The sequence below is a fragment of the Ovis canadensis genome, chromosome 2, assembly GCF_042477335.2.
Source record: "Ovis canadensis isolate MfBH-ARS-UI-01 breed Bighorn chromosome 2, ARS-UI_OviCan_v2, whole genome shotgun sequence".
Taxonomy (NCBI): Eukaryota; Metazoa; Chordata; class Mammalia; order Artiodactyla; family Bovidae; genus Ovis; species Ovis canadensis.
The window spans coordinates 42,390,772-42,404,620 of record NC_091246.1 but is presented as its reverse complement, the minus strand read 5'-3'; the positions used below and the strand labels follow the sequence as shown (position 1 = coordinate 42,404,620).

The 13,849-nt window shown below is 42.3% G+C and overlaps 1 protein-coding gene across 6 annotated transcripts in view; it reads right to left on the bottom strand.

Moving 5' to 3' along the window:
- The window catches only part of ENTPD4 (ectonucleoside triphosphate diphosphohydrolase 4), a 37,123-nt gene that overhangs the window by 4,698 nt on the left and 18,576 nt on the right, over positions 1–13,849 (bottom strand). For 3 of the 6 annotated variants that reach the window (XM_069573996.1, XM_069573998.1, XM_069573999.1), the window contains 6 exons: positions 8,369–8,428; positions 7,936–8,090; positions 6,156–6,322; positions 3,215–3,539; positions 1,272–1,357; positions 257–418 (listed from right to left, as the gene is read on the bottom strand). In XM_069573996.1, the coding sequence (XP_069430097.1) occupies positions 257–418; positions 1,272–1,357; positions 3,215–3,539; positions 6,156–6,322; positions 7,936–8,090; positions 8,369–8,428 (955 nt within the window). The remainder of the gene's footprint in view (positions 1–256; positions 419–1,271; positions 1,358–3,214; positions 3,540–6,155; positions 6,323–7,935; positions 8,091–8,368; positions 8,429–13,849) is intronic. The other 3 variants (XM_069574001.1, XM_069574000.1, XM_069574002.1) reach the window with 1 other exon arrangement.

The following is a 13,849-nucleotide window of genomic DNA, read 5'->3' as shown; positions in this document are numbered from 1 at the left end:
TAAGGACCCTGGAACGGAACCCTGTGTGTCGGGGCCAGGCAACGGACAGCTGATGACAATGGGAGGGGAGGATGCACCCGTGTGGAAGACCAAGTCAGACGCCCCCCTCGCTACCCCTCCAACCCCGCCATGCTCCCAATCTGCCCACAGCCAGCATTAACAACGCCCCAAATGCCCACACCCACGGCTACCAGGATCCCTCAGATGCAGAGAAGCACCTTTGGCTGGACTTCTGTTACCAGATTCCCAGCCTTACCTTAAGGGTAAGAAGCGAGTCCTGTAGAGGATTGCTCCGAGAGTCCACTGCACCTCCTTGTCATAAACCTGCAAGGCTGTCTTTAAATTTCTGTAGTTGACAGGAAACGAGAAGCCCCTGTGGAACACCTCAAACATCCAGGCAGATTTGAAGCACTGATACCTACAAATGGCACAGACATGAAGGGGACTGAGTCAGTGGTCCACACACAGCTGTGTGGTTGGTCTTGCCCTCTGTGATCAACGCAGGTGTGCAGGCTTCACGAGGCTGGTCCTCTGAGGGCCGAATCAGCATCTCCAGCTGATTCGCTTGGTTTATACTCCTTGTCCCACATCTTTCACCTGTCAAATCGATTCGCCCATGAAACTTGATCTCTATATAATACGTGGTGCACATGAGAGACTTTTTCCCTTCGGCTTTCCATCATTTAACTCCCTTCTGAATAAATACTGAGCAAGAGTCACCTTCTTTGAACTTCAGTTACTTTTTTTATATAATGAGAACATGGGAGGGTCCTTTTTGGCTCTGATAGTCTATGATTTTAAATATTTATCAGAGGCTTGCTTTTTGCAAAGTGCTGGGCTAAGCAAGTAATACGATATCATCATAAATAATAACATAGCCAATGTGGTTAAGCAAAGGATTTTTAAAAAGCAACAAATACCTATAAAACAAAACAGAATATGATAAATATGCCAGAGTCATAATGAGGGCTCTGGAGACTCAGAGAGAGGGACGGAGCCTGGCTGAGTGGACAGAGGAGAAAAGCTCTGACCTCTGACCTCTGGGCAGCGCATCAGTGGCAAAAGATGCACAGGAGAATCCCAGGTGGAAGGAAGACCAAAACGGAGTCCAAGACTACAAGACATGTTTGGGCGAGTTTTTGCCATCCAACTGAAAGGACTCCGGGCAGATGCGGAAGATGAGGGACCGATGAGGATGCAAAGGTAGACTGGGGCCAAGACCGGACACACAGTTTCTTCAACGTACCCTGGGCTCTCTGTCCATGACTTACTTGAGCCTGTGGAGGTCGGCGTGAGAGGCATACAGTCCTCGGTCAAAGCGTTCCCGCAGGATCGACCACTTCGTGGCACAGTAATCCTGAAAGAAATTTCACCCCAAGTATATCCCTAGGAAAAGTTTATTAAATTTTTTTCATTAAAAAAAAGTGTTGACCAAATTCATATTCATATCCTTCCAATTAGGAAACACAAGCTTAATATATGTCCATATCCCACGAGGACATGACACACACTCCGTGAATGCTTCACTGATGAGAGAGACGATGCTTGTTTTTCATCTTAAATTTTGGTCAAGATCATTGTTACAGAGAATTTCACTGCCCAAAACCAACCTCTTCCAAAGCTGCTGAGTTTCTGCCCCTGTAACTGCATGTGACTGGCACAGATTTTGGAAAAGTGAAGTTGTACCTCAGCTGGTTCAGACTTAACACCTAGGTCCATGGTTACATGGTATTCTGGGAACTCAGTGTGTGTGATCAGTTGCTCAGTCATGTCCAACTCTTGCGACCCCATGGACTACAGGCTCCTCTGTCCATGCATTCTCTAGGCAAGAATACTGGAATGGGTAATCATTTCCTACTCCAGAGGATCTTCCTGCCCTAGGGGTTAAACCTGGATCGCCTGAGTCTCTTGCATGGGCAGGCGGATTCTTTACCATGTGAACCACTAGGAAAGCCCCTGGGCACACTGGGATGATTACAAGAGATGGGAAAGAGGTGCCACCTTTTCCTGATGTCACTTGTACAGAGGTATTTATTAAGAGCTAAGACTTTCTGAACCCTGTGTCAGCACCTTTTCTGAGTGTAATGCTTAAAACAGCTCCTTGACATGGCTGCTATTCTAACCTCTGTTTAAAGGGTGAAGAAACTGAGCCTCAGAGAGGCAGTGAAACTCAAGAGGGGGGACACAGAAAATATGGAGCTCAGCCTGGGGTGAGAGGGTTAGGACACCTGTCAGGCAGAGGAAACACCATGACCAAAGACAAGAGGGAAGGGAGCGCTGACAGGAGGGAAACAAATAAATCTCTGATCCAATTAGAGCATAAAGTGCTGGGTGGGGAGATGAGGCGGGGCAAGGGTAGGTGCGGTGGACACACTAAGGTATTTGAAATTCATCCTGGAAGCAAGAGGAAATGCTGAAGACTCTGAAAAGGAGACCAAGGTGCTGCACTTGGGTTTCAGACGGAACATTAGGGAGTGGTGCGGAGAATGAATAGATGGGAGGGAGACCAGAGCAGGAGGACCAGAGGGAGGCTCCTGCAGTGGTGCAAGTGACAAGAGTCCAGGACTGGGACAGTGAGGGCGGACAGAAAGCAGGGAGAGCAGGGGCTGAAAAGTTATTTCTGACGCATAATAATATGCTAAATGACTGCTCTAACGGGGTGTATGCGAGGGGATGCATGAGTGACAGGGGGAGGGGAGGGGGACTGGATGGCTTGTGATGCCCTGATCGAGACAACAGAGCAGAACAGAATGGGGAGACAGGAGGGGTTATTTGGAGTTGTGAGGGCTAGCAGGCACTGGGTAGGGGTCACATGTGGAGCCTCTTTCTGGAAGGCAGCAGCAAACCATGCATTCAGATGAGACCAGCCAAGAACCTACAGGTCAGAGGACCAAGGGAGGAGATTGCCCAGGCTTGGAGCCTAGGGGGCTGTCAGGAAGGCAGGGAGAACAAGAGAAGAGGGGTGCTGGCAGCAAAGGGCAGGAAGCTGTGAGGGGCTGTGGGGCCAGAATTACACTATCACGTGTGGGAGTCAGGATGGCAGGGCAGTCCATTGGCTCACGGGGGGTGTTTTGGCTTCTGCTGTGACTGTCCCTCTCACCTAACCAAGGCCCAGCCAGGGCTGCTAAGGCGCTGCACACAGACTTCTGCCATCTCCCATGTCCTGCGCCAGTCTGGGCCTGTCGCTGCCTACACCAGCTCCCTCGGCAGTTACCTTGGCGGCTCTAGTAAATGCTGCGGCGTCATAGTCTCCGCCCATCCGTAACACATCTTCCGTGCAGTAGTAGAACTCGGAGAAGCCATAGAACTCGCTGTTCTGGAAGTGAATTGGAGGCTGGTAGACCCCATTGAGGGAGGTCTGCGTCTCGTTCGTTTTGTTCATGAAAGGCTGGATGGTCTCCCGGCACAGGTCAAAGTCCCCTGTCCCCCGCAGGTACAGCGTCTGTCCATTTTGCTGGATTTCGTCTTTGATATCCAGGGGTAGGCAGGGGTCCAGGTGCGGAGTGTCAGGAGTTAGTCCGGTCTGTTTCCCCAGGAGTCTACAGGACCAAGAGAAACTTCATCATGAGACTGACAGAAAACTGTGAAGAAGCGGCTCCAAGTCAGTGTTTCCCAAACTCTGTCCCGCGGAACACAAAAGGGTTTCAGGAAAAATCAAGCTAGAAAAACACAGACTTGAGCCCTTCCAGGAGATTCATAACACACACCCGAGCATAGCAGACACCTAAACGGGAGCCAGTGAAACTATGACCTGGTCAGATCACTGATGCTTTCCGTCTGGCGTCCCCCACCGTCGAGGGCACAGTTAGTAAGCTCTTCCGTGTCTCTCGGTCACTGCAGTCCAACGCCCACCCACTGCGTTATTCCCAGCCCCATTCCGACCACAAATGCCTGTGACTGTAATTATATATAGATGAAATGTGACTGTAAAAAGAGGCACTGGTCTTGTGAAAACTGGGTCAGATAACTTAGAAAAGTATGATAAAGGCAAAATGCTAGAAAACTGGTGTCAAATTAGGTGTTAGCAAGATTTTTTTTTAAGTTTGGAAAAATTAGTAAAAATCTAGACAGAAAATAGCATCAAACTGCTTCACAGATGTCTTTAAGGCCTTGGTATTCTTGAAAGAAAGCCAAAATGGTATCAAATGAGTGGGCGCAGTGCCTGCCAGAGAAGTGACAGATGCAGCCTAAGAAAAGCTTTTAGTCCAGAGCAAAAGACTGGCAACCGAGTACACAAGTTAGAACAAAATGCTGGAGGTTGATCCTCTTTTTACGATTCTCTGCTCTAACTGAATTTTTCAAGGTAACCAACTATTGATCTCAGCTGCAGCAGATAACAATTTTACTGCACTGCAGGCTCTGAGAAGTCCTGTAGAAATCTTCACACTGTTTACTGACATGCTCTACACTTACTAGCTCCCAACGAAATGTCCAGACCTGTCATCCTACTGTGTGTCTTCACCGCTAAAGAAAAGCTCAAGTTATGTTAGTGTTTGACACCAGGAAATCCCGTGGGCCTAAAAGGTATTTAACTATTAGGAGGGCACCTGAATTTGACATTTAGTCACTGAAATTAAGTCAAGGTTTTACCTGACACTCCACTGACATAAGATGAGGGCAACTCAAAATGGACGTGCATGTAATAAATTAAGATCTTTGCCATTAATTTAAAATATTTGAGTAATTTAAAAAATCAATCATCATTACTAATGGCAAAGAGATAAATATGCATTTGAAGGCTCAATTCATGACATATGTAAAAAGTGATGACTAATATAAATGACTAAATATAATGACTAAATAAATCTAGGATGAGCTAAATGTGTATCTCATGCTACAGGTTTTACTTGCTCTATGTCTAAATTAAGAAGTACTACTCCACAGCCTACTATACAACCTTCTTGACATTAAAACCAATTAGTAAAAATTAGGACTGCAGAAGAAGGTATTTCTCCAAAGTTCTAAATTAAATGTCACTTATAAAATATTTCTATTTTAAGAATATTAAAAATAATTTTACCAAAGTATGCTACAATATGCCATTTTTAAAAAGAAACTGGGACTACTTACTATCTCTTACCTAACACTATTCAACTAACATCTAGAGCAGACAAAGAACAAATTTTTACTACTTTTCCTATTCACACATGTGAGTTTCTGGAAAATGAAGAGCTAAATGGCTCTGATTTGGACTTTCTTAAAGTTTAGGCCTCCACAGGTTTATTAAGATTAAACTGTAGTCAATATTTTATAATACCTATATAAATGGAGTATAAACTTTAAAACCTGCGAATCACTATGTTGTACATCTGAAACTTATATAATATTGTACATCGACTATACCTCAACAACAAAAAGGTCAAATTGATCAAAGAAATACACTATCATTTAGCTCTAAAATCAGGATTTTTCCCATCAAAATTGTTACATCAAAACAAACAAAACAAAGCATAGTAATTAATAACTCTTTACATAACCCCAGATTTCAGAGTTTTTTTAATTCATCCAAATGGCTTTTTTGTTCTAATGGACTAATTCTAAATAAATATTTGGTATACACTTAAACATATAAAATAAATTGATAAGGTGTTTTTGATATTTTCTATACCAGAAATCTTCATAAACTCATTTTTAAAAGTGTTACTGCTAAAGATGCTTAAAATGACAAACTTTGACTTCTGGATCATTTCTTTCTTATGAGTAACTTCCTTTCTACCGTCATATTTACCACATAACTGCCCAGGCTGGTTCCCACGACACTAGGCCGTCTCATAACTCAGTGCCACCACTGCATCCTGTGGGCCGCCAGGAAATCCGAGTGGCCCAGGTGCTGAGCTTCCCCAGGGCTTGGCATTCTGGAATAGCACCACCCAGGGCTTACAAGTATTTAATATCCTGAGAGCGAGACCTCTAATCCAGCAGTGAAGCCCTGGGTCTGAGAGAGGAAGCCTCCTTCAGAGCCTGGTAGGCTGGGGCTAAAGGCAGGAGCCTGCTGCCCTCGCATCTCTTCCCCAGCTCAGCAGGCTGGGCAGTAAACCGCTAACAGTGCTGACGTTCTTCTCCTGACTGAGGGCTCCCTGCTTCGCCTGGGTATGTCTTCTATGAGGACAGACCTAGATTTCAAAGTCATGGCTGAGCAGTGGAAGGTGCTTTACCTGTTCTTCTGAACTGTGCTGGCAAATATTCTGTCTTCATACCTCTGTCGAGCAGCATTGCCACCAAACCCAAGAAACGTGGCCACATAGACACGGTACACATGCTCGGTTTGGTGAATGTCACACCCCAAGTTAAATTCAGCCAACAGGTTCTTAGCTACTTCTTCCTGCAGATGTAAGGGCCACAGACTTAAGTATTTTAAGCAAAAATAATTACTTCCTTCTAACAAGAGGGATCCTGAAAGAGTCTCATCTAAAAGGAGCAAACATGTTGCTCCTGTATTTCCCAAGGATCCTTCTAAGCATCTTTCCTACTTCTACACGACAACCCTGACTTAAAAACTTTCAGGTGGGCTGCACATCTGTGATACCAAAATGACTTTGTAAAAAGGATGTTAACAATGTGATCTAGTAAATCTACTTAGGAAATCCTACACTATGAAAATAATCTTCAACACTGAAGTCTCTATACACAACCATGTCCTTTGCAATTCTGTGACAGAAAATACTGGATGCCACTGAAATACACAATTCCAGGGAGGGGTTAGTTATTATGGTAGCAGTTTATGGAGGAACATGCTTATGTACTGCTCAGTAAATGACAAAACTCTCGACAAACAGTAAGATTATAACAACCATATTTTTAAAAACTATGAGGCGGTAAAAAAAGAATGAAAGTAAATACACCAAAACACTATCTTTTTTTGGGGGGATGATGCATCCATGGGAAATTTTTATTCCTGATTTTTCAGTATTTTTTTTCCAAATTTGCTTTTCTGAATTTCTTGCTTTGAGGGGAAAACGTGACTTTTTACCAAGAGTGTATTAGTTTCTAGAGGCATGCCTGGATGGGAAGTAGGAAACACAAATTGTAATACTTGAATTTACAGAGCATTTTTCTAAGGTGCTTAATAAACACGTCAAAAACACATCAATAATGTTTACTGAGTTGACGCAAGGTGACTGCCAGGGCATTAAAAAATATACTATATGTGCTACCTCAATCAGTTTTGTAATAATCCTCTGTCAGAGACACTTGCATTCACATTTACAGCTGAAGAGACCTGCTCAAAAAGGTGAAGTGACTTGCATAAGGTCCCACAATGAGAGGGGACAGGGTGACAATGTAGCCCAAGCCTGTCCAGCTCCACTCTTTTCTAACCACTCACTCTGCTCGTATTAATCTACAATTGAATGGAATAGCGAAAGACACAGAGCAACTCGGGAACCCATCTGGACCGCCTCTACTCTACACAAGGCCGCCCAGCCTCCTGGGAAACTCGAGGCAGAGGTAGGGGAGCAGATAAACGACAGTGACTCACGAGTTGAGAAACCCGGGGCAGTGGATACAAACCTCAGTCTTTACCAGAAAAGTGGAAAGCTGTCTGACCACACATCCTTGCCCCCCCACATAAAAGTAATTTTTCCCAATTACACTTAAGAAATCTGATGCTATTATATTAAGTTTTACGATACCTGCTGAGAAAAAAAGTGACCGGAAACAGAAATAAAAACTCAGGTGTGTGGCTGACATACACACCAAAGGAAAATTCTACGTAAGTTCAGAAAACAAACCAGCTGACTTCAATGAATAAACACAAACGGCTTAGTGGAGGTTTGCCTTGGTTTCCTCCCGTCTCCTGTCGCCTGGGTTGAGAAGGCGGGACCCTCAGCAAGCACAGTAAAGATGTGTTCAGACTCAGAAAACAAAACAAAAATGGATGGAGACATGTTAAATGAAAACCAAACCAAAAGGAAGGAAATTTGTACAGATAATAACCTGCTGTGAGGAGGCAAAGCTTACAGTTTTGGGTACTTCGTATGCTATCTGGGTTGACACGCCTCCCATGTCTAGAATACCAGCTGTTCTTTTACGAAGAACGGCTTCACTGCTTTCACTACCAGGGATGTTAACTTCCACTACTGCCTCGTCATCTGGAAAGAACAAGAAACATCCATTGGAATGGGAACAAATGCAGGGAAGCACAATCCTGCAAACAGTCATCCTGCTTTCATGGTGGGTTCCAGGGTATCTAGGAGACAACCCGCTCCTCCCCACTAAGATCAAGTTCACTCAGTGACAGCAGTGCCTCCCACGCTGCTCCTCCACACCCAGCTGTGTCACAAGACTCAGCTCCTTTTCTACGCTTTGCATGAAACAGAGAAAGACACAAGGTTCAATTAGACACATTCACTGGAAACACAATACTCACCATCTTCAATATGCTCAAATCGTCCAAGGACAAAATTAATGCCAATCCAAGCATAGACACCTAAAGACATTGTAAGAAGAGCAAAGTTTAAAAACAGTTTATGTAATTCTGATCAGTGCAATCTGTGCAGACATTTATTTTATCCCGACAAGCTGTGAAAACATTATCTGAAGAAATGCACTTTTACTGGTGTATTTTATCTTTTTCCAGTGGTTTTCTAAGAACTCTCAACTTCTAATTTTGTAGTTTCATACTATTTGCATGTGTTGAAAATATAATCCCCTAGGCCCTAGTGTTGGAGATTGTTTTGAAATACCGGAGTTTTCACTTTGAGGCTAAATCTATCAAGTGCAAGGTTTTAAAAAACAAGTGAACTCTGATTCTTCCACTCCTTCATTCCACGCTCTCACTCAGTTCCCAAGTCTGATTCTCTTTTTATAGCATTTTCTATATCGGATCCTCACCTGTTTCCATTATTGCCTTTGTTTAATCTGGTATAGAGATTTAACTGACCTTCTTGTTCCTACTCTCCCATTCCAACTCACGCTATTCTCTACTGGACTGATCTATAGAACAAAGTCAAAACTCCAGAGTCCAACAATTCAAGACCTGTCCAACTTTTCAAAACTGAATAAATTTGACATGTAACACTGTAAATTTAAGTGACACAGTGTGTTACTTTGATACATTTATATATGATTGCCCTTGTAGCAATATTATCATCACATCATTACAGTACAGTATTACTGTCTCTATTCACTATACCATGCATTAACCCTCTACGGCTTATTTATCTAGTGTTGTAAGTTTCTACCCTTAAACATCATTAATCTTATCTCCTACCCCCATCCCCTGGTAACCAACATTTTACTCTGGGTTTTGACTTTTTCAGATTCTACAAATAAGTGGCATCACATAGTATTTGTCTACTTACCCCGCTTAGTATAATGTACAAAGTCCAACTATGTCAAAAATAACAGGATATCCTTCCTCCTTTCTCATGGTGACATAAGGTTCCACCGTGTCTATGTACCACATCTTTAATTTGTCTGTTGATGAACACCTGAGTTGTTGCTCTATCTTGGCTATTGTGAATAACACTTCAGTAAACGTGGGAGTACATGCATCTTGTCAGAATTCTATTTTCATTTCCTTTGGGCATATACCCAGAAATATAAATGCTGTGTCACATGATACCCCTAATTTCACTGAAAGTTAAGTGAAAGTGAAGTCGCTCAGTCGTGTCTAACTCTTCGCGACCCCGTGGACTGTAGCCCACCAGGCTCCTCCATCCATGGAATTTTCTAGGCAAGAGTACTGGAGTGGGTTGCCATTTCCTTCTCCAGGGGATCTACCTGACTCAGACGGTAAAGCATCTGCCTGCAATGTGGGAGACCCAGGTTCGATCCCCAGGTAGGGAATATCCCCTGGAGAAGGAAATGGCAACCCACTCCAGTACTCTTGCCTAGAAAATGCCATGGATGGAGGAGCCTGGTGGGCTACAGTCTATGGGGTCGCAAAGAGTTAGACACAACTGAGCGAATTCACTTTCACGTCACTTTCAATGACATTAGGGATACCATATGACACAGCATTTATATTTCTGAGAACTTACTTTATTGAGGAACTTCCGTATTATTTTCCATAGTGGTAAATCAATTTATATTCCCATCACTCGTGTATAAGGGTTCCCTTTTCATCCAATTCTCATCAGAACCTGCTATCTCTTGTTTTCTTGAGTATAGCCATTGTAGCAGGTATGAGGTGATAGCCTACTGTGGTTTTATGTTTTTTTGATTATTAGTGATATTGAGCATCTTTTCATGTGCCTGTTGGCCACTGACACCCTCTTTTGAAAATGTCTATTTAGTTCTGCCCATTTTTAAATCAGATATTTTTGTTGTTATTAAAGTTTTATGAGTTCTTTATATATATTTTGGATATTAACCACTTACATGAAAGATGATTTGCAAAAGGTTTCTCCTATTCTGTAGGCTATCTTTTCATTTTGTTAATTATTTCTTTTTCTGTGCAGAAGCGTTTGAATTTGACATAGCCCATTTGTTGACTTTTGCTTTTAGTGTCTTATCCAAAAAAATCATTGCCATGATGAACGTCTTCCTTTCTTGGAGCTGTATGGCATCAAGTCTTATGTTTAAGTGTTTGCTCCATGAGATAGGGGTCCAATTTCATTGCTCTGCATGTGTTTTTCCAAGTTTTTGAGCATTATCAGTTGAAGAGACAATTTTTTTTCCATTAAGTTTTCTTGGCTCTCTTTTCAAGTATTAACTGACTGTATATGCCAGGATTTAATTCCAGGCTCTCTATCCTGTTCCATTGGTTGCTGTGTTTATTTCTGTGCCAGTACCACACTATTTTGATTACTATGGCTTTGGAGTAGAGTTTGAAACTCAAACACTACTTGAGGCTTTGTTCTTTTCTCTCAGGATTGCTTTGGCTATCTGGGGTCCTTTGCAGTGCCACCCATAATTTAGCATTGTTCTATCTCTGTAGATAATGTCTTTGGTATTTTCACGGGGATTGCAATCAATCTGTAGATGGCTTTCAGTAGTAACAGTAATATTAACTCTTCTGATCCATGAACATGGAACATCTTTCCATTTGGTTATGGCTTTGATTTTTTTTTCAGTTAAGTCTCGCCAGTTTGCATTGTACAGATCTTTCACTTCCTTGGTTAAATTTATTCCTAAGTATTCCACATTTTTAATGCTTTTGTGGGTGGGATCGTTTTCTTTTTTAGATGCTTCATCATTAGCATAAAGAAATGCTAATGCTCATTTTGCATCCTCTTTACTGAAATAGTTGATAAATACAACAATTAATATTTTTGACTGAGTCTTTGGAATTCTTTGTATATGAATGTATCATCAGCAAAGTGCATTACATTTACTTCTTCCTTTATGGATGCTTTTCTTTGCCTTACCTAACTGCTCTAGCTCAGACTTTCAATATTATATTAAATAGGAGTAAGAAGAGTGGGCATCCTTGTCTTACTCTTGATCTTTAAGGAAATGCTTTCAGTTTTTCTCCACTGAGTATAATGTTAGCTGTGAGTCTGTCATATATGGCCTTTATTATGCTGAGGTCTGTTCCTTCTATACCCAATTTATTAAGGGTCCTTTTAAAAAAAATCAGAAAGGATATGCTTTGTCAAATGCTTTTTCTGCACCTATTGAGATGAAGTGACTTTCATCTTTCATTTTACTGAGGTACTACATTTATTGATCTGCATATTTTCAATCATACTTGTATCCCAGGGATAAATCCTACTTGGTCATAGTGTACAATCCTTCTAAGGGGTTCTTTTTTTAAAACATAGTTTTATTCATTTACTTACTTTTGGCCGTGCTGGATCTTCACTGCTGCATAGGCTTTTCTTTAGCTGCAGTGAGTCGGGACTACTCTCTAGCTGAGGTTCATGGGTTTCTCATTGTGGTGGCTTCTCCGCTTGGAGAGCACAGGCTCTAGGGCGTGTGGGCTTTGGCAGTTGCAGCTTCCAGGCTCTAGAGCACAGGCTCAATAGTTGTGGTACACAGACATGTGGGATCTCATGACATGTGGGATCTTACTGGAGAAGGGATGGAAGCCGTGTCTCCTGCATTGGCAGGTTGATTCTTTACCACTGAGCCGCCAGGAAAGCCCTAAGGTGTTCCTGAATATTTCTAGAAAAGCCTTTCCTTCTCCTTCATATCTGAAGAATAATTTTACTGGATAGAGTATTTTTGTCTGGCAAGCTTATCTTTCAATACTTTGAATATGTCATTCCACTCCTTGGCCTCTGTAGAGTTTTCCCAGAAAAATCCGGTGACAGCCTAAAGTAGGTTTCTTTGTAGATTACTGTCTTTTTTCCCTGGCTGCCTTTAAAACTTTTTTCATCACTCTTTTGACAATTTTAATATGTGTCTTAAAGGTCTTTTGTGTTGAAATAACAAAGTGTTTCCATTAGCTCTGTGGACTGTATATCCAGCTTCTTCCTCAGGTTTCGGAAATTCTCAGCTATTATTTCTCTGAATGCTCTCTGCTCCCTTCTCTCTCTTCTCCTTCTAGGATATCCATGAGTCTTATGGTGGCTTTCCTAATGAAGTCTGATAGTTAAGGGGTTCTTCCCTTTTAAAACAATGTTAGTTCTTTCTCCTCTTCCACCTGAAACATTTCTATATTCTTACCCATGAGTTCATTTGCTCTCTGTTCCATCTGATGTACTTGACTTCCAAGCTTTCTAATGCATTCATCTCACTGACTGAGTTCTTCAGCTCCAGAATTTGTTTGGTACTTTTTCAGAATTTCAACCTCTTTGGTAAATTATTTTGTTAATTTTATTCCTGAGGTCATTGTACAGTCTTTCTGAGTTTTCTTGTAGCTCGCCGAATTTCTTCCTAACAGCTATTTTGAATTCTTTATCAGTCAGATTGCAATAGTCCATGTCTCTAAATTTAGTTGCTAGAAAACTGGTTTGTTTTTTTTTTACTTGTGATATCACATTACTTGATTTTCACAGTGTTTGATGAAAAGTGTCTCTTCACAGCATTTGAAGTAGTGAATGACTTTCTTATTTAAGTAAAGCTTTGTTTACATTCATTCTAACAATTCAACACATTGGTAATTCGAAGCCTTTGTTTTCTACAAGGTGGCGCTACAGCACAGCTTTTGGTTTCTCTTACCTTAGCTGCCTCATCACTAAGGCTGGGAGCATGAACATTAAAAAAGCCAGTGGCGAGGGAAAAAAAATGGATGGTGACACAGCTGGGGAGATGTATGCTTCGCACCTGGGGTTTTGGGTGTGCTAAAGAGAACAGGATCCTTGAGTGGGGGAAGATATCCCCAGAGGTCCGTGGGCTGTCTTCTTGCAAGAATCCCATAGCAGACAGCAAGAAACTGGTCCTTTCAGTTCTTTCTGCCTTCTTCTCCTTTCTTTCTCTGCTCACAGTAGCTGTGGTCTCTCCAGCTGTACTACTCTCAGTCAGGTTAATTCACCATCCCAACTCATCACCTTCACCCGCCGCCACCTCTGCCAGAGAGGGCATGCTGGCCCAGGGCCACTCCTGCTGCTGCTGCCTCTGCCTGGCTCTGCAGACTCCTCTGGGATCCAATCCACCCACTTTCTTGGGCACAGATGAACTGATCTCTTGGGTGTCCTGGTGTGCTATGCATAGGCACTTTTTTTTGGTTATGGATATCTGATTAGTTGCAAATGAAAGGGAGAGAAAAGGAACCATGCACGCCACCATGATGCTGATATCACCAAGACCCATCTAACCTATAACATTACCATGACCTTTCAAAAGGGTCATCATCCCATCAGATTAAAGTATTTTTATTCCTCTGTCCAGGGTGCAGCTTTTCTAACCTGCGTTGACTTAAATCATTTTTTCTGCCTAGAATGAGCTTCCTATCCCTCTCTCAGAGCCCTAGCCTTACCAGGCTTTGGCATGCTGTGTTTATAATTATCCCTTGATGCCC